Here is a 23,216-nt window from a genome sequence, read left to right as displayed (position 1 = left end):
AACAAAAACAAAGTGTATGTGTATATATACATATAGCTTAAACATCCAACGTTGGAGGTGAGACACTGATCATATAGCAACAAGTGAATGTTATATCATTTGGTTATTACTGGAAAGAAGTGAGATAGATACCTGCTATGAAAGGGTAACCTTCTTGGAAAACAATTTTTGTAGTTTCTACACCAAGCTTTATTGGATTTATTTGCAATGTGCCAAAAACAGAAACTTATATTTTAAAAAATCAGTTTTTAGTTTTCTGTTAAATGGTTAGCTTTTCTCGTATGTCGTCATTATGTTATTTCCCATCAGCACTCTTAAATATGACTTAAATTTTGTTTTTAAGACCAAACTTGGGTTTGTTGAAGGTAAATATAAGATCACATTTTTGTAAAAATAAATGTTAAATCCTTCCAATGAAATATATAATCGGAACAAAAGGTTCTGGTATGAAATCCAACTCTGTTGATAGTATCTTAATTTATAACATTAAAGCCTGTTGCATTTTGTATTTGTGGAAAAGTTTAGTTTCCTTGTAATGTCACAAAAGTTGTTACTTGTAATAAAATAATTCATCAAGTTACTTCAATTATATGTACATATGCACACACACACATACATATATGCATGGATGTATTCAAATCTTTACCACCAGAAGCTGCCTTTAACATTTTCTTACACTGGATATTATGTTTGTAGTCTTATATAACTTTGTTTGTAATGTGTATGTAAATACAACTTTTTAACATATTGCATATTAAAGCATGTCATGATTTACTTAGATAAGACATTGACGGTTTTTTATTCTTTCATTTGAGAATTATTTTTTCTTTCTGAAGACAAACGTCTTTGTGAATCTATTTTAACAGTATTTAAACTTTTTGATGTTGTTTTTTTACATGTTTGGTGGATAGTAATAAAATAATAACTTTTTCAAATTTGTCTCTTTCTAGCTCATCAACAGGATCTAACACTGTAGCCATAGACAGTAAGATCGAACAAGCCATGGTAAGTCCATATCTACATCTTTTCAAATCTAAGGTATAAATTTCAACAGTTATAAAATCCATTTAAGACACAATAGTAACTAATTTACTATTTTTTAAGATACATACTGGTTTATTTTAAGTACAAAATATTAATGAGATTCACACAAATAATTGGAAAACTGCACAAGTTAGTAATCTCAGTTTTAGATGCATTAGCATAAAGAATTTTGCTAATAATGCAAAATTAAAGCAGTGAAAGTAACTAGTAACTGTTGTTGTTGAATATTTACTTCCCCCCATTCAATATTAAATGTTACAATTTTTACATCTTTGTGAAAATGTAATGTTTGAACAAAGTTTTAGGTAATTATCATATTAATAATGAAAAATGTTTCAGGTATTTAAAAATTAGATTCCTGCTTTGCACTGTCATCTTTACCATTGCCCTCTAGTGGAACAACGTATGTCTGCAGACACACAAGCTCAAAACCAGGTTTCAGTACCCCTGGTGGGCAAAACACGGATAGCTCATTGTGTAGCTTTTTGCTTGATTCCAAACAGTTAAAAATCTTTATACCAGCAATAGAAGTCAGTTTTTTCTCACTAGTGTCTGTAAGAGTTTTAAAGTATTAAATATTGAATTTGATTTTTAAGATAACAAAGCATATTTTTATGTCTTCTGCAAAAAATTTAATTGGTTCCCAAACTACTGGGCCTGGCATGGCCAGGTGGTTAAGGCACTCGACTTGTAATCAGAGGGTCGTGGGTTCAAATACCCATTACACCAAACATGCTCACCTGTCATGGGGGTGTTATAATGTGATGGTCAATCCCACTATTTGTTAGTAAAAGAGTTGGCAGAGGGTGGTGATGACTAGCTGCCTTCCCTCTAGTCTTACACTGCTAAATTAGAGACAACTAGTGTGGATATCCCTCATGTAGCTTTGTGCAAAATTCAAAACAAAACAAACCAAACCCAAACTACTGAAGGCAAACCTTTTTGTTTTAAAATGGAGCAAAAGTTTTTAAAACTGTAATATAGGCCACTTTTTGAAATAGGAGATTATCATGTTTCTTTCTTTTTTTCTGTACTAAGAATTTTATTATTTCTGTATTAGCAACAACTGATTGTACTTAAAATTTTAGGACCTTGTAAAGAGTCACTTGATGTTTGCTGTGAGAGAGGAAGTAAATGTACTGAAAGAGAAGATTGGAGAACTTCTGGAAAAGATTTCCCAACTTGAATATGAAAATGGAATTTTAAAAGCTAATGCTTCTCAAGAAACTCTAAGTAAACTATCCGAATCTGGATCTAATGTTACCTCTCAGTCTCACCATGCTTTAACATCCAGTGTAGGAGTTGCACCTCACCAACAAACTTCTCTAGCAGTTCACCCACAACACCAGAGTTCTTCCACATAACCTGTACTTAAACATGAACAGACAGACAGTTCTTGGTTGTAAATATTAATGAAAAGTATTTAATGCAAGTGTACAGGATATGCTGTTGAGACACTTATTTGTTAGGAAACAGCTCCTTAAGGAGACAGTATATGGTAAACAGATACAGTCAGATGGAAAAGAAAAAAAAAAAAACTTGTGCTACAGAATCCCAGTATTTGGGATTACTTGTAGCTGGCTATTTAAATATGTTATGAAAACTTGCTGCTTTTGCTATCACATCCCAAGATATATATTTCAAGTTTTGGGAAGCAAGAAATTGCAGGAAAAATCTTTTGTTTCACATCTCCCAATCAGTCATATATTATTTTTACTCTTTTCAGAATTGTTTTATAAAGTCCAATTAATCTTATAATTTCATAACTTCACATACCTGAACTAAAGCAAGTTTCAATTGAACAAGGTTTTTCTCATTAAAATGTTATGAAATTTGATAATTTAGAGAAACAGGTATTTTGAAGTCATAAATGATGTTTTAAAAATAAAATAGAGGAAGGAACCATGATTTTACTAAAATTTTCTGCAAATGTTTAATATATCTTCACAAAAAGTGCAGATAAAATCCAACCTAATAGAAAACTTTTGTAAAGTTGAACATTTTATGGAAATAAAAAAGATTAAAAATACTGCTATTTTTAACGTTTCTTCCTCCTGTTGGCAAGCTGATCTCTCAACTTTAGACTTTCATATGCTTTTTTTTAATTTTTTGTCAGATCCTTTTGTTATTACATTTGACCCTCAGTCTCTATTACTCAAAATGTATCTAAGCAGTTCAGTTATTCAACATCTGTAATAGGCTTAGAATTTAAAGAGAAGCTAATTAAATATTTATAATCAACAAGAAAGTTTCAAAGGTTGGTGCATGTCATAAACAAAGTTGTTTTTCAAGGTTATGTGTTCTTATTGATACTTTTGTTCCTATGGTATATAGATTTAATCCTGTGAATGTTCTTAGGAATATATGCTAAAAGTATTGTAACTGGTTATTCCATATAATGTAAAGTAAATAACTTGTTTGAATTTTACAGTTATTTTATTGATGTTAATATTAGTGGAATTTGGAACAAGCTGTATTTCGAGGTGCTAAAGAAACCAACAGTATTATATTTGTAAGAAACTAATAATATGCTAAAAGGAAGTTTCAATTCTGTCCACATTATGAGTCACATGTTCAAATTCTCTATAAGAATCAGAAATTTATTCATTTTAAGGATATCTGTCACTCACAAGAATAAATGTAATTTATCATCTATAAATTAACATGTACTTGCTCTACTAAAAATCTCTTATGATTTTACCATTATATGATTGTCTACTAGTGTAAAACAATTTTAGTAAAACAGAGAAATTATCAAACATTGTATGGTGTATTGGAACAAAATGTTGACCTGAAAGTGAACAGCGGTTAAGAAATTGTGACAGTTTGCTGATTGGATATTGAAGCTGGTGGCAGGTTACCAGAATGTGGTGGTACTGTTTTTCTTCAAACTGTAGCCCTTTGCCCAGTTTTGAATCTCTAAAGTTGTTAAGTATCATCAAACCTGCAGCTGCCAAATAGTTTTATATTTTGCTGCTTAAACTTTTTATTCTCCAGATTTATCTACTGTTTGATTCTAAATATTCAAAAAAGTTTTGATACATAGCTTTACACTTTTTTAATTTTATTTATTTAAATTTTTATGTGTATCTTTTACTTGGTAATTTCTTTCTTTCTTTTGATATATGTTGTTGTTTTTTAAATCCTGACCCTTCTCTTCTATACGTATATATTCTCATAAAACGGATTAACAGTTATTCCTGTCACTTTGCTAATATTCAGTCTTTTCTGTAGCTGACAGTTTAAAAGATAATATTTAATCCTTTTGTAATTAACCCATTAAATCAACATAGGTTACTCTGTATTTGTAATGCTTTTGGGTGACTATCTCTTCAATTTTGTAAAAGAAGTGCTTTTATTTTTTTCAGAAACAGGTGTATTTTTAGAAGTTGTAATTTTGACTTTTAAAATGTTATTCTTTCTGTTATATCTTTAGCACTTTGAGGTAATTTATATGGTTACTTATAAAGTAATGTCTGAAAATACTTATAAGCTTTAACTGTTTGGTAGCTAGGCAACAGGCATACTTTTGAGTAGCAAAGAGATGAAGCACACAAGTTAAATGATGTGTTTAAATTTATGTTATGAACTTGGGGGCAAGTGGAAGTTTGAACAACACTAGCAAGTTACATTGATTTTTCAAAAATTAGCTCTCTTGTATTTTTTATAATGACAGTGATCATGCATTTGTAATATGCTAAGTTACTTAGGATAAAAGTAGGAAATGTCTTAGTTAAATTGGAGAAAGTGTTAATCTAGCAAGCCTCACTGAAAAGTAAGTCAGAGGGGTTACCATGTTATTTATGGTGAATCAATTATCTAACAAATCATGTGGGATAAGTAAACATTTCATATTTACGTACAAAAAACATGAAGTATTCCACAGATATCTTATATTGGAAGCTATTCTGTTACAGTGATTATTGACCTGTTTATTAAGACACTATACTTTTATATTTCTCTGAAGGAAAATTATACATTTGCTATAAACATAATGTAAAAATGTTTCTTAATTTAAAATAAAGAGTTAGTGCTCATATTCCTTATTATTTATGTAGATTAAAAGTGAATATTTGTATTTAATCCATGTTTGTGTTCTGTAGGACACAGGTATATAAGGTTTTGTTGTCCTTTTTATCAGTTTTATTTCTTTTTATTTTAAAGAAAAAATTCTGGTATTATTTATTTGTAAAATTTTCTTTTTATGTATTTACTTTAATACTTTTAAGTAGTAATATAAAGAATTAGATGTACATAATATTTACTGTTCAAATATTAAAAACAATTTTAGAATTGTATCTCTTCCTGCAGTGAGGAAAACAATTTTTTTTTTTTAGAGATTTATTTCTCAGCAAATATCCTTTACTTTATTAGATAATTGTCCATTTAGTCTGGAAGTTGTGTCTTTATCATTGGCTAGTAAAATGCACTTTATTGTTTTCAGGAAATAAAAATTAGTTTTTTTTTCCCGTTATTCCTATACTAAATATCTAAAATGACAAGGAAGGACTGTAGATTTAACTTATAAATTGTAAGTTAAATGATAAAGCATAACCTACCCACACCAGTTGGTTTGGAAGTTAGAAGGTATAACAATCTTCTTTCTAAAAGTTTGTGGCTTTATGTTTTAGTTGGTTTAAGTTGACATTTTACCTATAGTTAAATTTTAAGGTATGAGGTGCATGGTAAAAAATATATCATTATGTACTATTTCTTTTTGAAACAACAGTGAAAAAATACTAGGAAATTAGACCATAGGTGGAAGAATAAAAATTAGGTAAAAATCACTCTTTCTTGTCATAGATTAGTGTTTTCAACATACATTCTGAATTTTAATAATATGGGTATATTTTAGGTTTTATGTGACACATTTCCCCCATTGCATTACTGCCTGCTTGTGATGCTGAATATAACGTACAAATATTTTTTGTAGATTGTAAACATTGATGAAGAAGGTGCATTCTAGTTTGTGGCAATTGTGAAAAAAAAAAAAATACTGTGACTGTTCAGCTTTCATGGTAGGTTAAAATTTATTTTAAACAAAAAGATTGAGAAACTGCCACTGCTGTGCTACTATTGTATTACCTAGAATCTGTTGTAAATAGATATATATAACTTCTGGTGAAATAAATTTCATGACTTTGCATTGATTTGTCTATGGTTATTTGACTTAATAGGATTCTTGTCTTGAAGTTATGTTGTTCTTGCATGCAATATTAGTGTGTTTTCTTGATGAGGCTTTCTGGTGTTCATTTTTTGTTGATTGAAAACTGTTTGTAAGAAATTATATTCTGTGGTTGGAAAATACAATAATTTTTTTTTGTAGTACTGTGTTTGTTATTTTAAGATGAAAAAAGTAATGAGATTAGGATAATATTTTATTTAAACTCATTTTCTGGATTTCACTGACTATAAAACACAACTCCCTCATCAATAACCAAGAACTGGTGAAGAAATGGAATTTGTGTGCAACACCACATTGATGAAAAATTATTATTATTTTTTAATACTGACACTACAATTGAATACACCAATGTGTACTAACGTATCTTTCTAATTAAGAAATATAGTAAGGACCCCATTCAAGTGTTTGTTATTGGTTTCTTAATAACAGTTTTTAAGTACTAACAAATTAATTCTTTGTTCTCTCATTCACTTCCTGTCCATCAAACACTGAATAATATGGATTGTAAGTAAAACATTGTGTATAAGTTTGATGTTTCTGGTTTAACTTCCAAAGTTCTGACCTGTTTAAAAATCTCTACTGCTTGTGATTTCTAAGGTGAAACATCAATTTTATAATACAATTAGGTTCAAGAAGATCTACTTGTAGAAAAATAGGATGAAAGTGAACAGTTGATGGAAAACCTTAGATTTTAGTATAAAATAAAAGTAAAAATATGTTTTGCACGTACAAAATTTTCTAAAGTTTTTTTGTGAAACTGGAGTGCTTCTATAGCTCTGGAATAACTTCTGCAGTACTTCACTCATTGAACAAACTATGTGATTGTTGTACTTTCAAGCCAAACCAAAGGTCTAGTATGATGGCCCCTATTATGGATTACCTGCATAAATTATTATTGCCCTAGCACATACTCAAGTTAATGTTAAATTTAGTTAATATGAACTTGAAAACACCTCCAAACCACCCCTTCACTTAGGTGTGAACCATACCAAATAGAGGTAATACAAAAGCTTGACCTAGTAAGTACAAACTTTCTTGAATAAGCACTGTGATGTGTAACCTCAGCACAAAGAGAGAGAGGATTAAAGTGAATTTATGACTGCTTAAATCTGATTCAAAATTAAATCCAACTTGCAGCATCATTTTTGAAAAATATTCCTTAATAAACCTTTTCATAGCTATGTACAATTATGGTATAGAAACATATCATATGTTTACTGCCTTTTTGTATTAATACAGTATTATTCTAAATTTAGTTATTTCTAATTATGTGAAGTTTTGAACACATGGCCAAGGAAGTGTTTAAGTTGATGTTGTTCTAGCTACATTCATACCTTGTCATTTTATTGATATCACACCTGTTCTACCCATAGGAGAAATTGCAAGAATGTAGACAACAGTATCCTTCAGTTGCAGGTCAGATAATATCTGGAGATTACAGTATTCCCCTATGTTTGAAAGAGAATTGCCAGTGAAATGGGTAGTGCCTGTCAATCTGGGAATCTGACTTGTGAGTAAGGAACGTTGAAATTAAACAGTTAGATAGATGATTAAGAAATAGTTAGTTTTTGAAAGGGAATAGATTCAATCCTTTACTAGTAACAGTAGAAAATAGTACTTGCTGTACTTGTGTCTTCCTTCATATTAAAGATTGTGGTTTTGTACTTTACATTGTGTTTGGTCTCTATTTATTTCTCACAAATTCAGGTATTCAGAGAAATACAGTACTGCGTGGTAATAAACGCCTTGTTGAATCACTCTAAGGGAAATCAGTTTGATTTTAACATACCAGAGTGGATAGGAGGAACATTTTAGTGTCGTGACTAGCAATTCTCAAATTCCACTATGATCTCCTTATTACAGGGTCATTTTATACTTAAATCTTTAAAAATAAAGGTCTTTCATTAAAAACCCTACTTACTTATCTTGGAAATAAAAATTATATACATATTTATGTACAATTTGACTAATTTTTTGAGTTCTAAATTGTGTAACTATCTCTACCCTTTGGGAAAGCCTAACAGGTCTAATGAGAATCTACAAGTAAAAGTGAATTCTCAATCTATAATGGACTTTCTTTTTAAAGCTCTTGTAATGTACTTTACACATCTTACTTTAAAAGTTTTGGAGGTTATTTCAAGGAGACTGCACTTGCCTGTCCTTATTGTCTTGAAAATTTATAAAATATGCATAGATTTATTGGATTGTTCCCTATAATACGCGAAACATAAAGTAATAAAATGTCAACTACAATGTGGAAAGCATGTTGTCTTTGGCAGTGTTTGGTTGTTGTGAGGGTCGGGTTCAATTCAGATCTCTTTCTTTTATTGTTCTTTATAAACTGCAAAATGCCACGAAGTTATCCAAAAAATCAGAGTTTGAACACTTCGTAGTAACACTGTTTTATTTCCTTTTTCAGACTCATGTCCACGAATACACTATCTATAGCATTTATTGTTATTTTAGTACTTTTTTTAATTTGGTTGTATACACTCTTAAACAGTTAGTTCCATGGTAAAAAAGTCATTTTTCTTTTCATTTGAAATAATTCTCAATCGCGTATTTCACATACAATACGGAATCAATTGACCTAGGAGGATCAAGTTAGTTTTCGACCTCTTCCTTCCCAATATGTTCATCTTGATTTACAATTTTGGCTTGGATTTTGTCTGTTAGATTTTCATAAATATTTTCTGTTGACATTTATTTTATATAGTTCAGTTGCTGGGTTTTTCTTTGTCACCTTTTTTGTTTCCGTTTCCGTTATCATCTTTTTCAGGTAGGCTGGTGGAGTTTCTGCTCGTAGTGCTTGAGGTTTGGTCTTATTTACGTAAAATTTGGCGTTGAAACCAAGTGTGTAGTTATAGAAAAGAGCACAGTTGTGTTCAGACCCCATAATTTTACACGTGTTCTGGATAGTAACTGCTGTCAGGTAGTTGTCCAACTTGGGTAGACCTAGGCCTTCTTCGTTGGTCGGGAGATTGACTAATTCTCGTGACAGGCGTTCTGTATTGGAGTTCCGTATAAAACTGTATATTATTCTATTTATTTTCTTGATTTCCGTCTCTGGGGGCGGAAGTGTTCTGCCTAGATATATGACACTTGGATATACGACTTGTTTTATGGCTTGTGCTTTAGCTTGATAGGACAAATAGTTCTCTTTTCAGTTTTCTGTTTTTTCCTCTATTTCTGTAACTGAGTTTCCAGTTGTGGGCTATTGGGTCGTATGGACCCAGCCATATTCCTAAAATTTTGATGGAGCTTTTTTGTCCAGCTGATATTAGATGGGAAGTCATTTCTGATTCTCCATTTACTTAGCCAGAAATCTTTGGACTTTTCTTTATTTATTCTTGCTCCACTCGTACTACAATAGGTTTCTAATGACTGCAGGCTTTTTACTATTGAACTTTCTGTGGTTAAAGTCAGGGTTACGTCATCAGCGTGTGCAAGGCACTTTTGCTGAATACCGTAATTGCCTGGGATATGTACTCATGTTATTTCCGGTTCTACGTTAATGCTACTGAGAAAAGTTTCGATTATTAGTACACATAAAGTGGGGGAAAGGGGACATCCTTGTCTTACTCCTGTCTCAATTTCTAACTTATATGTCAAGTGTCAGTTTATATTAATTTTAGCAGTCACCTTTTTGTATATCAGTTCGATCCAGTTAATAAATGTCTGCGGAAAGTTATATTTCTGTAAGACATAGAACAAAAATTTATAGTCTATTTTATCAAAGGCTTTCTCTTGATCTAGTGAGATCATACAAGTAGGAGTGCCTTTGCTATTGATAAAGAGAGAACAACGTTTCGACCTTCCTAGGTCATCTCACGGTTAAGAAAAAGTTTGTATGTGACCGTTGACAGACACATGTTTTCGGGACGAGAGTATAAACGGGTACGGGATTGTAAGGGGCGTTGCAGGTGGATGTTAAGTTTCTTAGTTTTGTTAGGATTGCACGAGCACGTACAGTTAACAATGGCGTAATGTAGGTAAGTTCAAGTATAATGGAGTTTAAAAAGGATAACACAGTACACAAAGAAACACAAAAGATTTACACTTCTCGTATAACCGTCGTGGTGAAGTAATTCTTGATGATCGAAACGTTGTTCTCTCCTTATCGATAAAAGTGTTAATACCCATACCAGCCGTTCCAAGATACGAATTAAGAGAAGTAGTAAATAGCAATAAATACTGTAGACAATATATTCGTGGACGTGAGTCTATAAAGGAAATAAAACAGTATTACTACGCAGTATTCAAACCCTGATTGTTTGGATAACTTCGTGGCATTTTGCAGTCTATAAAAACACAATAAAAGAAAGAGATCTTAATCAGTTACTTGTGCAGGAGGATAAGCGTTCACAGACAGACAAAAAGATATCTTTGATATTCAGTAGTTACCCCTAGCGGTGACTTAATATGTATAGTGCGTATGTCAAGTATGACTGTGCCCCAATTTTTATACTCGTTCGACAGAGCTGGATAACATTTAAAATAAAGTTCAAGTTTAAATAACATACAGTTATTCTTAAATATATCATTTTCCTAGACATCGTCAGGATCCCAGCCATTTACACGTTAACATACCACAATCGCAATCAAGTTAAAACCATAAAATTTCAGCATAATCAATCATACTGAACTAAGACTAAATTAATATCTGAATTAAACACAAAAAAGTATTTTAAGATTTGAAATGAAACAGAACAAAGTTAAGATTACATAAATACAAAACTGAAAATAATACATACTAAAATTACATAGAACATTCCTATGAATTTTTGAGTAAAAAATCAAAATATCAAAAAAAGAATGTAAAGATATGTCAACCATCCTATATTTCCCATATCCGGTACTGACAAGGCCTTTTACCCAATACCAATGCTCATCAATAACAAGACAGACAAATTAGTGATTTAGGTACTATTTAAAAATGTATGGTAAAGTGTAATGCATAATAAATAAACCTGAGGATCGTAAAAGTAGAAATCTAGACAAAATAAAAATACGAACTACGATGAACATATTACAATGTAAACTTCAACTGAAATCTGTATCTAATATAAAAATAAAAGTGACATACAACTGGGTAAACAGTATTTAAAACTAGGTGAAACTGAATACAACAGGTATAACAATAAATAAAGCATGACATAAAATGACTTACATACATCAAAATCCCAGATAAATTAAATTCAATAAAATACGTTATGAACTGAATACACAAGTTTGAGCGTGTCATATCACAACGATTTTGAATACTGAAACCATCAAGTCACTTGATAACCAAAATTAGTGCAAAGTTGTAGTTAAACAAAATGTATCATAATGCCATTTAGACATTTCTATGGTTTACATAGGTAATGCGATGTCGCCAAATATCGATCATTTTTACAAGGGTATTTATCATCCCTTTTCTATGCCGAATGTTTTTAGATTCAGATCATAAAGATGTGGTCAGATCAGATATTTAGGATTTCCAAAACATATTATCTCTTGTACTTAATGGTGTAAAGAAACAAAGGAACATGAATGAACTTTAGGCTCTGAAAACATTCCGAAAGAGACCTGCAATAAGTTGTATCCCAACTGTGACAAGTAGGATGAGGCTTCTTTTAAAAGTTGAGAATCTATGACCACGAAGATAACTACTGGACATAGTATACATTATAATCACGAAAGATGTCTAAGTGGAGACCAGACCAGCAGATAATGCTTCCAGTCATACTTCACATGCAGCCATAACATACCTCAAATAACTAGAAAATGGGTCTTCATGTTATTCCATACGAAGTCACATTGATCAGGCTGTTGAATACAGTGCCTGTAAATTTCTGTGCAACTGGACTGTTGAAATTGGCAGTGAAAAATCACAGTCTTTGAACTTTGATGAATTATAGAAAACCAACATATAGTAGTGGTGTGTTTTGGGTATGAAAATCTACGACAGAGCCTTTTGTAATAGAAACTGTTACAAGGCTATTGTCAAGATGCATAGCCGTCAGATAGATCATGGCTAGGTATGGGAATATGGATTGTAATGGTATGGATATGCTCTAAAATCATTTAATTACAATGTTTTCAACCTCTGTATATTTTGACCATTATATTGTTTCAATATTTTTAATTTTAGCTTTACATTCTCAATATGTATGCTTAAATAGTTATTATGCACAGAATAAAGTTCATCCAAAGACTGGCTTATTTATGTATAAAGTTAGAGCTAAATTAGAAAATCTTATTAACTAATTTTAAATAAACGTGTAAATCCTTTCACCTTACTTGCTGTCATCCTGGCAATTTAAATGCTCTCAGGACAAGTTCCAGAGATATCGAAAAATTTCTTAATAATTGTTGATTGTTTGTAGGGGATTTCATTTTGATAAGTACTAATGTTTGTGAGCTCTTGCCACTTTGTTTTAAGTCGTTTGATAATTTTGATTTTTAAAATTTTTATTGGCACCCTGTGATGACACTGCTGCAGGTTTCCAAATCATTATCCAATGTGTAGTGTTTCCACCTTACTCTATCACCTGCAGACACACTGTCTCTTTAACCTGCGGGAGGATTAATTTAATATTTTATTTGAAATGTGGCTCGTAACTGGTCAACCAAGCTTAAATATAACTTGTCAAATAATATACAATTCATTAGTTTTTAATTCACAGTTTCTAACCTGAAGCAACTTTCACTTCACAAATTTTATATTTTATCAAATGAGTGAACAGGCTGAACGTCATATACAGCCAGTGGCGGCGCCAAAGGGGAGCTGGGGGGGGGAGCTTGAGCCGAAAATGAGCCAAACCTCCCTCAGCCCCACAATATTGTTACCTACATATATTCATAAAATATGGAAAACACTTCCTCTTTTACACATACACATATTTTCATAAACAGATTATTTCTAATTTGTAATAATGAATTATTAATCAGAGTATGAGTTTCCAATGAAAACTGCCTTGAAAACGCAGTTCAAAATAGTACACCTTTCTGAAATGTATCTTGATAATTACATTATTATAATATACCATCTATACTTCATATTGATGATATTTTGAGAAGGCCCGGCATGGCCAAGCGCGTTAAGGCGTGCGATTTGTAATCTGAGGGTCGCGAGTTCGCATCCGCGTCGCGCCAAACATGCTCGCCCTCCCAGCCGTGGGGGCGTTATAATGTGACGGTCAATCCCACTATTTGTTGGAAAAAAATAGTCGCAAGAGTTGGCGATGGGCGGTGATGACTAGTTGCCTTCCCTCTAGTCTTACACTACTAAATTAGGGACGGCTAGCACAGATAGCCCTCGAGTAGCTTTGTGCGAAATTCCAAAACAAAGACAAAAGAGAAGGCCCTCCACAGTTTACCTCAGCCTCCCCCCTCCCAACGAAAATATCCTGGTTCTGAAACTCTTAACTGTTGATGACTAGCTGCCTTCTCTTTAGTGTTACACTACTAAATTAGAGACGGTTAGCGCAGATAACCCTCGAGTAGCTTTGCGCGAAATTAAAAAACCAAACGAACAAACTGAAAAAATACATTCATACACCATTATTACTATATTAATATGTTAAAAGTGGGAATCTCGTTAATCCATTCATGCGTGTCACTAATTAGATGATGAGTCATTTGGCTACCTTAAGAGAGCCATAGAGGGAAAGCAGCTAATAATTATCACCCACTGCCAACTTTTGCACAATTATTTCACCAACTAATTGTGGGATTGACCATAACATTATAATGCCTTCACGGCTGAATCTGTTGAAAACTAGTAATAATAGTCCATTTGAATAATATGGAACATTAGCGATGTAAAATGGAATATGTCAAGACTTTTATCTTTTTCTTTCTTCTCCTTTTTTCTGGGCGACGAAATAGCAATTAAGTGTCGATGTACAAGTTGACGAGGGTCCAACAATGGGTTATTCTACTGGGTGAGTTCAAATACTCTCTGAAGACTTAAAGTCTCAATATCTCAATGATCAAAGTTCACTATGTTTGCAAATCATTTATAAACCAGTAGATAAATAAATTAATGTCGCAACATTTAAAAAACAATTCTAGTAAGTATTAATTCGTAACTATTCAAAATTTATTGTAAACAATAAAACGGTTACAAGTGGAAATATTACTGCGTGTTAGTTTTCGGCCGGTGCCCGGCATGACCAGGTAGGTTAAGGCGTTCGACTCGTAATCTAAAAGTCAAGGGCTCGAATCCCCGTTCCACCATACATGCTCGCCCTTTCATCCGTGGGACCGTTATAATGTAACGCTCAATACCACGATTCGTTGGTAAAAGAGTAGCCCAAGAGTTGGCGGTGGGTGGTGATAACTAGCTGCCTTCCCTCTAGTCTTACACTGCTAAATTAGGGACAGTTAGCGCAGATAGCCCTGATGTAGCTTTGCGTGAAATTAAAAAAAAATCGTTTTCAGCCGACTTTGATTTTTATGAGGCCTTCTTTTGGTAATTCTTTGCGGTGACGTTGAGAAGTTCTTTCGGATCATTTTGCAAATAAGACGCGTACCGGCGAGAAAATAATGGAATAAAACCAACCAAATAAATTGAAAGACGAAAGAGAAGGTTTGACTATTTGGTGAGAAGAACAAAGTTCTTGATAACCAAATAATTCCAAACATTATTTGAAACTTTTGTGTTTTTATTGTTAACAATTAACTTGGTGATTGTGGTTAATAGTTGATAATAAAAGTAAAAAAGTAATATCAAACACTTCTTACGAATAATAATAATTATTAAAACTGTACATTGTTCTAGGTTAAAAGTCTTAGTTTAAGTATAATGTTTGGTGCATACCCATGTGTGCTGTTTACTTACTTTAATTTATATACGTATGTTGAATTATACATTATAGCCAACTCAAGTTTTCCAATTATGAATGTCAGGTATCGTACATTTTAATAAAAAGATGCGTCATTTTGTTTGAAGTGTTTTCAAAATTTGTTGAAGGTATCGGGAAGACGTGATAATTTGAAGAAATTAAGTGCAAGGAGATAGAAATTTTAAACTAAGTGGCACAATAAATTGGATGAGGTATTTGTGATAGTATTTAGGGTGCAAGCAACATGATTTGGCAATCTAAGGAACAAATGTGCATTTCGGCGTTTGTAGCAAGAACTTGTAGTGAAGTTGTTTTTTCAAACTTAATTTTACCATATAAACTAATATAGGAACAAGCAAGGTGACAGAAAGATAAAAAACTAATATAACGTAAATATTGTCTATCATCTACGTGTATCTGTTCAGCAGAATTTTAAAATAATTCGAACTAACAGCACAGTTAACCTTTTCACAAGCTTTTAACTTCTAACTGAAAATTAAACTGTGTCAACAAGTTTTCATCAGCCTTTAAAAAAAATACAAAACCTCTCACTTCTAATAATCAAACTTAGATTTTAACTGTTTATTTTATCACCAAGACGAACTTCCCAAGGAAGAATGACCAAAGCTCTGTAATTTTTAATTATGTAATATCTTAATAACTTGTCCTTTAGTTAATTTTTCTGTGCACCAATATCAGTATTCCTTCTACTGAGGTGTGTCCTTTCCTAATTTTCTTTTCTGGACTATATAAATTTACATTTTTCAGTACTAATATACAAGTGTAATTATGGAAAAATTACCTCTTTAATCCATGTATTATAAAGACACACACAAAACATTTTTGTCAAGATCTCTTTGAATAAAAAAAAAACTTTTTCAGAAAGACCAAGTCGTTTAGTCGTTCAGGCATTTTGATATTCTTTGAAAATTTATAAAAATTTTTGTTTAAGAAGCAACCAAGGTTTTTGATACAGTGAATAACAAAAGTTCTATAATGGACAACCAAGGGATCATACTAATTACATCAATACATTTGAAAATTATTCCATTTCTTACATCTGTTTTAAAATCACTGATTCAGTCTTCTATCTGATTCTTAACTCTTCCCTATTACATGTCCATCTGTGTAACTAATTTCTTGTGAAGCACATTTTCAAGTGGTTTCCAAAAGTCAAAGTGCATAATATTAACTTTATTGTATCATTCAAACAAATACAAAAGCTCTCAAAAAATCTGTAATAAAATGGTAAGGCAAGAAAACTTTTCTAAAACCCTGCTGAGACTCATTAATGTCAATTTTTTAAATGATGTATGGCAATGATTTCCAGTATTTTTTTATTACAGTTCTTTCTCAGGCCCTGTTGTTGAAAGAAATAAAAATTGCATTAGTTAATTTTTCAATATCAATAATATGATTTTTCCCAGTTTAGGTTTTTAAAGAATGAAACCCTTGATATCTATTTTATAAGATTTCTAAAGTTTCAAGAATGCCAAAAGCTATTCCAAAAGTGTTTTTTTAACAAAGATAGAATTTAATTCAAATCCACTCAGTTGTAAAATAAACTAGTTTGAGAATCTTCTTTTCTCTCAACAGTAAAAACTTCATTAAAATTGTTTAGAACATCATTCATAATGTGTTGTTGAAAATGCTTCTTTTAACTGAAAAGGTTCTGGATAATCTTTATGAACAGGCATTATTATAATGTATCAACACTTAGAGATATGATTCAACTAAGGAAGAGAAATGTGGAAAATTTCTGAAAAGAAGGATTTAACTACAATCATTGATACATGTCAATGATTAAACCTTTTGGTCTGAAGAGCTAGCAGGGTTTAGTATTGTATTGAAATTTATATAGATTTATTGTTTAAATTAAAAAAAAACTTGTGTTCAGTTTTGATTTTTTATCATAGGAAAGATAGGCTTAGATAACAGTTTTCCTGTTTAACCAAGATTGTCTTTATTTACTTTTCTGTTGAATTTGTAAAAAGAGCAAATGGCTTCTTTGATGGTGGGAAAGGCTATAATAGCTTGAATTGGTGTTTATTGATGGTGGTTTGGAGAGTCAAGTTAATGGGTTGGCTAGGTAACTGCAAACTTATTTCTGACCAATGTTCAGAATTCTAATTGACCTATATATGTGTGTGTGTGTGTGTACTAAGACATTATGCTTTTTTTAGCAAATTTATATTTTTAGTTAAATTGTTTCATGTTTATTGAAAATTTAAAATTAATGTGGTATTATTTGAATTGTAACTGTGATTGTAAAAAAACACATATTCCTTTGAAGATGTGTTCACATAACTTATCTATTGAATGCAGATAGAGCATATTTTCAGAATGCACCTTATAAAGTTAGGTTTAGTTAAGCCTGTGGAATAAAGTATGATTTGTCTGCTGTTAGTTATTGTATATTGTGAAAACAATTGTTGAAATCATAATTCTTTGTTTTTAGAAGTGTACTGTAGTTGAAAGTTGACAGTAATAACCAGTTTCCAAAGTAACAAAGTTTATATATTTACTGTTGGATGATTTATTGGAGAGATGGACAACTGGAATTTCAGGACTTGTATGTAGCTTTTCCATTGGTTGCAGAGTAGTTCTTTGAATGTTTTTAATATCTGTGTAGACATTATGATTTTTGGTAATTTCTATTTATTTTTACAATTACCACATAGTATAGGACATATCCTGTCAAATCCTTTACTGCTGGATAATTGTAGTAGTGTAGTCAAAAGTAAAATGTCAGTGAGAATACTTCTCTGTGTCCAAGCATAAGTCTCAAGTGTTATGTCACTAAAAAAACTGGGTTTTGATACCCATGGTGGGACAGTGCAGATAGCCCATTGTGTAGCTTTGTGTTTAATGACAGTTTTTCAGCCTCAGTGTATTCTTTTTTGCATTTAAATTTTACAGGTTGGCCATTGTAGATTTAGTGGATTCTAAAATAAACAATGTCTAAAAACTACCAAAATATCCAAACAGGTTTTGGGAATATGTTATTTTATTGTGTTTGCTATATTACATTAATTTCAATTTTCAAAATTTAATATAAATTTTCATTTCTGCAGTTAATATCCAAAGATAAAAATTAGAGGTGATTAAAAAATATGTAACATTTCAAATAATTTTTTGTACAGTTATTATGTAAATTTAGAAGTAAAATGTAACTGTATCATTGTAGTTGTTTTAATAACAGGCCAGTCGTCTGTTATCTTGAAAAGAAATTGGTGTGTGATTGTAGGCATTGTTGTAAAATGTACTCATTTACTGGAAGCTTTTCTGATTAACAGAACTAATTATCAAAAGAAGAAAAATTGGTTTAAGCATAGTTTATTAGTATTAAGAGTTTCCTGAGTATTACTTTGAAGAAAGTTTCCTCTTTGCAAAATGTGTAGCTAAATGTGTTTAATATAAACACATTTATAAACAAACCATAATTTAGTTGACAGGAGTGTAAAATGTGCTTAAAGCATTCACCTAAATAGCCTTAGATCTGTTCCTAAAGTTTTTCTTTTTTACTATATGAAAGGGTGATGTATATATTGTATTCACATAAGTGGATTTTTCCAATATATACAAGTTTTTTCTGCCTACTGTGTTTAGTATTACACAATTCTTAGATAATGCTTTGTAAACTAGTATATATTTCAGATTTTATTTATTTATCTAATAACTGTGAAAAACTGCTGGATAAGTGTTCCAAATAAATACTGTTGGTGGATAAAGAGTTCTTTACAATTTTCAGGTCAACAATTTTGAATCAAGTTCAAGCCAGTTCACTAAACATGCTGCCTTCTTGCAAACTTGTATTAATTTTAGGTAACCTTTAGCATTTAATTTTTCTAATTACTCTGCCAGATTTGAATTAAAAGATGGCTTGTTTGCAATGACTTTACTGGTTTTAATATTTTGCAAAACACTTTTAAGTCTATGGTATTTATATTAAAGTTTTTTTGTTATAGAGACATTTTAGCTCAAGTGGACAAGTTATGAATGTAGTATTTCCCCTTGTCAGAATAGTAGGAAAAAGAATCATGAATAAGCCATAGTATAAAAGAATTCAAGTTTTATCTTAGTTTTTATGGTTTTTCAAGATATTCTAGAGCATGATTTTGCTTGTAAGATAAAAGTAGAGTGAAATACTTTTAGAATATTTGCTGTGAACATGCTATTAATGGATCTGACTACATTTGTTTACAGGTACTTCAAATATATATATAAGTTTGAAAGATTGATTCTTATTAATTTGTTTTAGTCACGTACTCACTACTTTCCAAAATACATTGTTATGAAATATTAATCATGTGTAAATGAGAAAACTTTTTCAGGGAAGGAAAACAGTGTTAAGTAAAAAGAAATATCTGTAACTTTGGCTTTATATTATAATAATATACCTTGAAGTAAATTTTGCTGACATTTTACATTTTTTTCTCTATCATGAATAATGTTAATGTCAATTTAAAACTCGCTTCAGGACTTTGCATTATCCCTTTTATAATGGGACATGGGTCAAAGGCCATGTCATCACATTTGTTGATTTGCATTCAAAATTTTATTGAACTACTATATTATGAATTTATGTAAATAAGTTTGAAATCAAATTGTAGATTATAATTCAAACTTTAATGCTATATATATGAGTTAATGTCTTAGTTTAAAAGTAAATATTAAAAGAATGCATCTAATTATAAATTTCAGTGAGTAATGTGGTATGTTGAATGCAGCACTGTTTAAAATTAGATGTTTGTGATGTCAAAATGTAAGTCTGTAGTTTTGTACACAGTTAAGAACTCAAATTACTAGTATTGTCAAGCTAGAATATAAAATAAGAACAATGTATCTTTTTATTTTTCTGCCATATGGCTTATGTACTGAATCAAACACAGTGGCCTCATTCATCTCTTTCAATTTTTGAAAATGGCCTTTTATATACACTTACTTTAATATATGACATGTGACTAACCAATCAACAGCTTAGAATGCCCCCAGAGTGGTTTTCTCAACCATTTTAATCTGTGAAAAGGCTACCATGTTCTTTTGATCCAAGATTTCAAGAGGGTAAGTTGTGTTTTTGTCTGCTTGAAGTTTCTTACTTTTTTAGACCTAAATACAGATTAGTCACTAAGCTTAAGTTATTATGGAATTTTATGGCATCATTATTGCTATTTAAGATTTTTTTGGTTATTCAACTTTATAACATAACCTAAAAAAAAAATTTTGTATCCTCCATGTGCAAAATTTTGAGTCTTATTAACCTGTTTCTAGCAGCAACATAGTGGAATTATATGGTATCAATGCAGCTATTTATGATTTTTTTGGTTATTGAACTGTATATATAAAACCTAAGTAAAAGTTTATTTGATATCCTCCATGTGTGAAATTTTGAAAGTGTTAGTAACCTATGTCCAGCAGCAACTGAATACAAAGGTCACAGCAAGAAGAGATAATTGATTGCTTTACTTCTTGATTTATTGTTTATATTTTACAAAAAATAAGTTGAATAATTTATTTCTAAATAGTAATAATCTGTATAAACGTATATAATTTATAATTGAAAAGTGATTATATGACAGTAATACTAGTCAACTAAAACACAAGGAAGACTAAAAGTCAGTTTTATATTACTGGATATTTAACATGAATGCATGTGCACAATGTCAATTTGAGTTATGTATTGTTAGCTAGGTATAACTGGAAGGTCAATATAATATATATTTGAATATATGACATTATTGAACTTAAGCTACTTAAACTAAACATTTGTATTTTTATGTTATAATATGTAGTCATTCAAGCATGAAAAAAGCATAATTTTTATATATTTCCTAATTTTTTTATGATGGATATGAGGTTGGTCATTTGACAGATCCCATGTAGTTGGAGTATAGAAGATAACAAAATATAAAATCTTACTGAACATAAATATTTGAAATGTATTTAGGAGGTTTTATAGATTACACAAATAATATTTGATATTTTTAGGATGAAGAATAGTTGTTTTATGCACAACATGAAATCACTTTACACTCAGACTAGTAACAAAACAGACTATTTTCACAAACAAATCTTTAGTAAAAATATTTCATTAAAAAAAATCTGATTTTTTTAATACAAAATACTTGTAATCTTTACTAAAAGTCTATCAAATTTTGTGAAGATACACTTTCTATATAAAATGTTATATTGCAAATACTTAATGTGTGAAAATGTGTAGATAAACTCGTGTATATTATACTGAGCCTTGTAAAAGAGTTAATGTAGGATGATCAACTCTCCTGTTGTGATTTTTTTAGTTTTTAATTATAAAGGTCCACCAGTTATGAGAAGCTGTGCAAATTCTCTCTTAAGATACTCATGAAGACAGTTTTTATTTTATTGTTGTCTCTATTTTGTCTGGTAGGTAATCATTTGAAGCCTAACTCAGCTGAGATCTGTTACTCCCATAATATGTCTGATCACCTTATAGCAGCTTATTAAGTTGGAAGCTTACTTTAAATTTGTTGTATACCATGATTTCACCAAGAGGGGGCTAAAGGCTGCTTGGAGGAGTCACCTGTTTTTAATTTCTTGAATCACTATACGGTAATGTGTTGTTTGTCAGTCAGTCAGACACTAAAATGACATCACATTTTAAAATAAACATGTCACAGCCATGTTTTATTAACACATGCCCATGCCATAAAACATGAAAAGAATTATGGGTTCTGTAGACTACAACACAGAACAACATATGAACTTCAAAAGCAAAAAATAGAAATATTTGTTACTCTTAGCTTTGGTTTTATTTATTCTAAAAACAGAACACTTTCAGTGACTCTGTATTGGTATCAAGAACAAACAGTTTGTTTTCAAAACTTAAAAAGAAAAATTATTCATAGCAAAATTGTATGTTTCATTTTAGCTTTGAAACGATTCCAGGAGTATATTGAACCAAGAGATGAGATAGAAAATGCAACAAAATCTGTGAAAAAAATATTAGGATCAAAAGAGGAAACTATATCATTATCACTTGATGAAATCACATTAACCAATATTGGGCTTGATTTGATTGTAGTAGTGACTAAGGTATGGTTAACAATATGTTTTGTGTTTATTTAAATTTATGATGTATTTTACTTTGTTTCAAATATAATATGAATATAAATTATTAAAAAGTCAATTGATACTTCTGATATGATTATTTACCTTCAATAGTCTTAACTCCCACATAATTCTGTGTGTATACTACTTGGTTCAGCTGCAGTTAAGAATGCAAATTAGCATGCAGCAGTCCTTCACTAATAGGAATGCAACAAAACTTTCTATCATAGCTGACTCCCTCTATGCAGTTGAACCCAATCTTTCCTTCTTGATTTGGCACAACAGTGTTAATACCTAGTGCTTGATTTTGAACCTTTTCTTCTTCCTTTAGTGTGTTTTAAAATTATTCTCTTACTGTTTGTTTTTTTTCATTTCAAAGTATTGTTTATAATCCACTATTGACTGGATTTCTTTATTTAATTGTGAATTATGTTTCTCTCTCAATTACTTTATTTATGAATTCACAACTTAGTATGATTGTGATGGCTATCAAAAGTACCTACATTCAATAGCCCTTGACATTGGCTGAAAGTGCACCATTGTAAGCTAAGGAAGTGTCTGGAGTAGCTTGTTGGAGGATGGCTTCTTTCATATAGACAAAGAAATCTTCTGATCTACAAGCAATTTTGCCATTACCTGAAGACTTAAATTAGGGTGATGTGGTTTTGGCCAGCCTCCCTCTCTTCCTTTGTTGTGAAGGCACCTTGTGACATTTTCGAGCACCAAGATTTCAGTCATAATTTTTAAAGTTAATATTTATTTATGTTATGTTTTGTCTTTGGCACCCATATTGTTTGACCACACCCTTGCCTTATTAACTGCAGCACCTGATTCTGAGTTTTGTTTTGCAGATCATTTATATGCAGGGGCTAATATACCACATCCTCCACATACTGAAGAGGCTCATGTATGAGGTTATCCCATAAGTAATTATGAAAGTTTAATACAGAAAGTGCATCATCATATCTGTCTTTGTAGAAGGCTTTAATGACTAAAGTATGTTGTAGGACATGTATAAAACTGTTCAGATAAATAAAAAAACTAACCAAACTCCACTTTTGTAGATC

The 23,216-nt window shown here is 31.0% G+C and overlaps 2 protein-coding genes across 9 annotated transcripts in view; both read left to right on the top strand.

Moving 5' to 3' along the window:
• The window catches only part of LOC143256780 (protein bunched, class 1/class 3/D/E isoforms-like), a 37,392-nt gene extending 29,494 nt beyond the window's left edge, over positions 1-7,898 (top strand). Inside the window, exons 2-4 of one of the 2 annotated variants that reach the window (XR_013031485.1) lie at positions 951-1,005; positions 2,133-6,062; positions 7,603-7,898. Coding sequence is in view for 1 of the 2 variants with exons in the window: in XM_076514441.1 (XP_076370556.1) it covers positions 951-1,005; positions 2,133-2,408 (331 nt within the window). In the remaining variant the exon portion in view is untranslated. Of the gene's footprint in view, positions 1-950; positions 1,006-2,132 lie in introns of both variants that reach the window. The other variant, XM_076514441.1, reaches the window with a different exon arrangement.
• A 6,669-nt stretch (positions 7,899-14,567) lies between these two features.
• LOC143256779 (cytoplasmic dynein 1 light intermediate chain 2-like) overlaps positions 14,568-23,216 on the top strand; it is a 29,302-nt gene continuing 20,653 nt past the window's right edge. The window contains exons 1-2 of one of the 7 annotated variants that reach the window (XR_013031484.1): positions 14,568-14,820; positions 21,971-22,134. Coding sequence is in view for 1 of the 7 variants with exons in the window: in XM_076514440.1 (XP_076370555.1) it covers positions 15,121-15,127; positions 21,971-22,134 (171 nt within the window). In the remaining 6 variants the exon portion in view is untranslated. The other 6 variants (XR_013031482.1, XR_013031481.1, XR_013031480.1 and 3 more) reach the window with 6 other exon arrangements.

Source organism: Tachypleus tridentatus, chromosome 7 (assembly GCF_004210375.1).
Source record: "Tachypleus tridentatus isolate NWPU-2018 chromosome 7, ASM421037v1, whole genome shotgun sequence".
In the NCBI taxonomy this organism is placed as follows: Eukaryota; Metazoa; Arthropoda; class Merostomata; order Xiphosura; family Limulidae; genus Tachypleus; species Tachypleus tridentatus.
The sequence above is the reverse complement of the archived record's forward strand: the minus strand, read 5'-3'. Positions and strand labels throughout refer to the sequence as shown.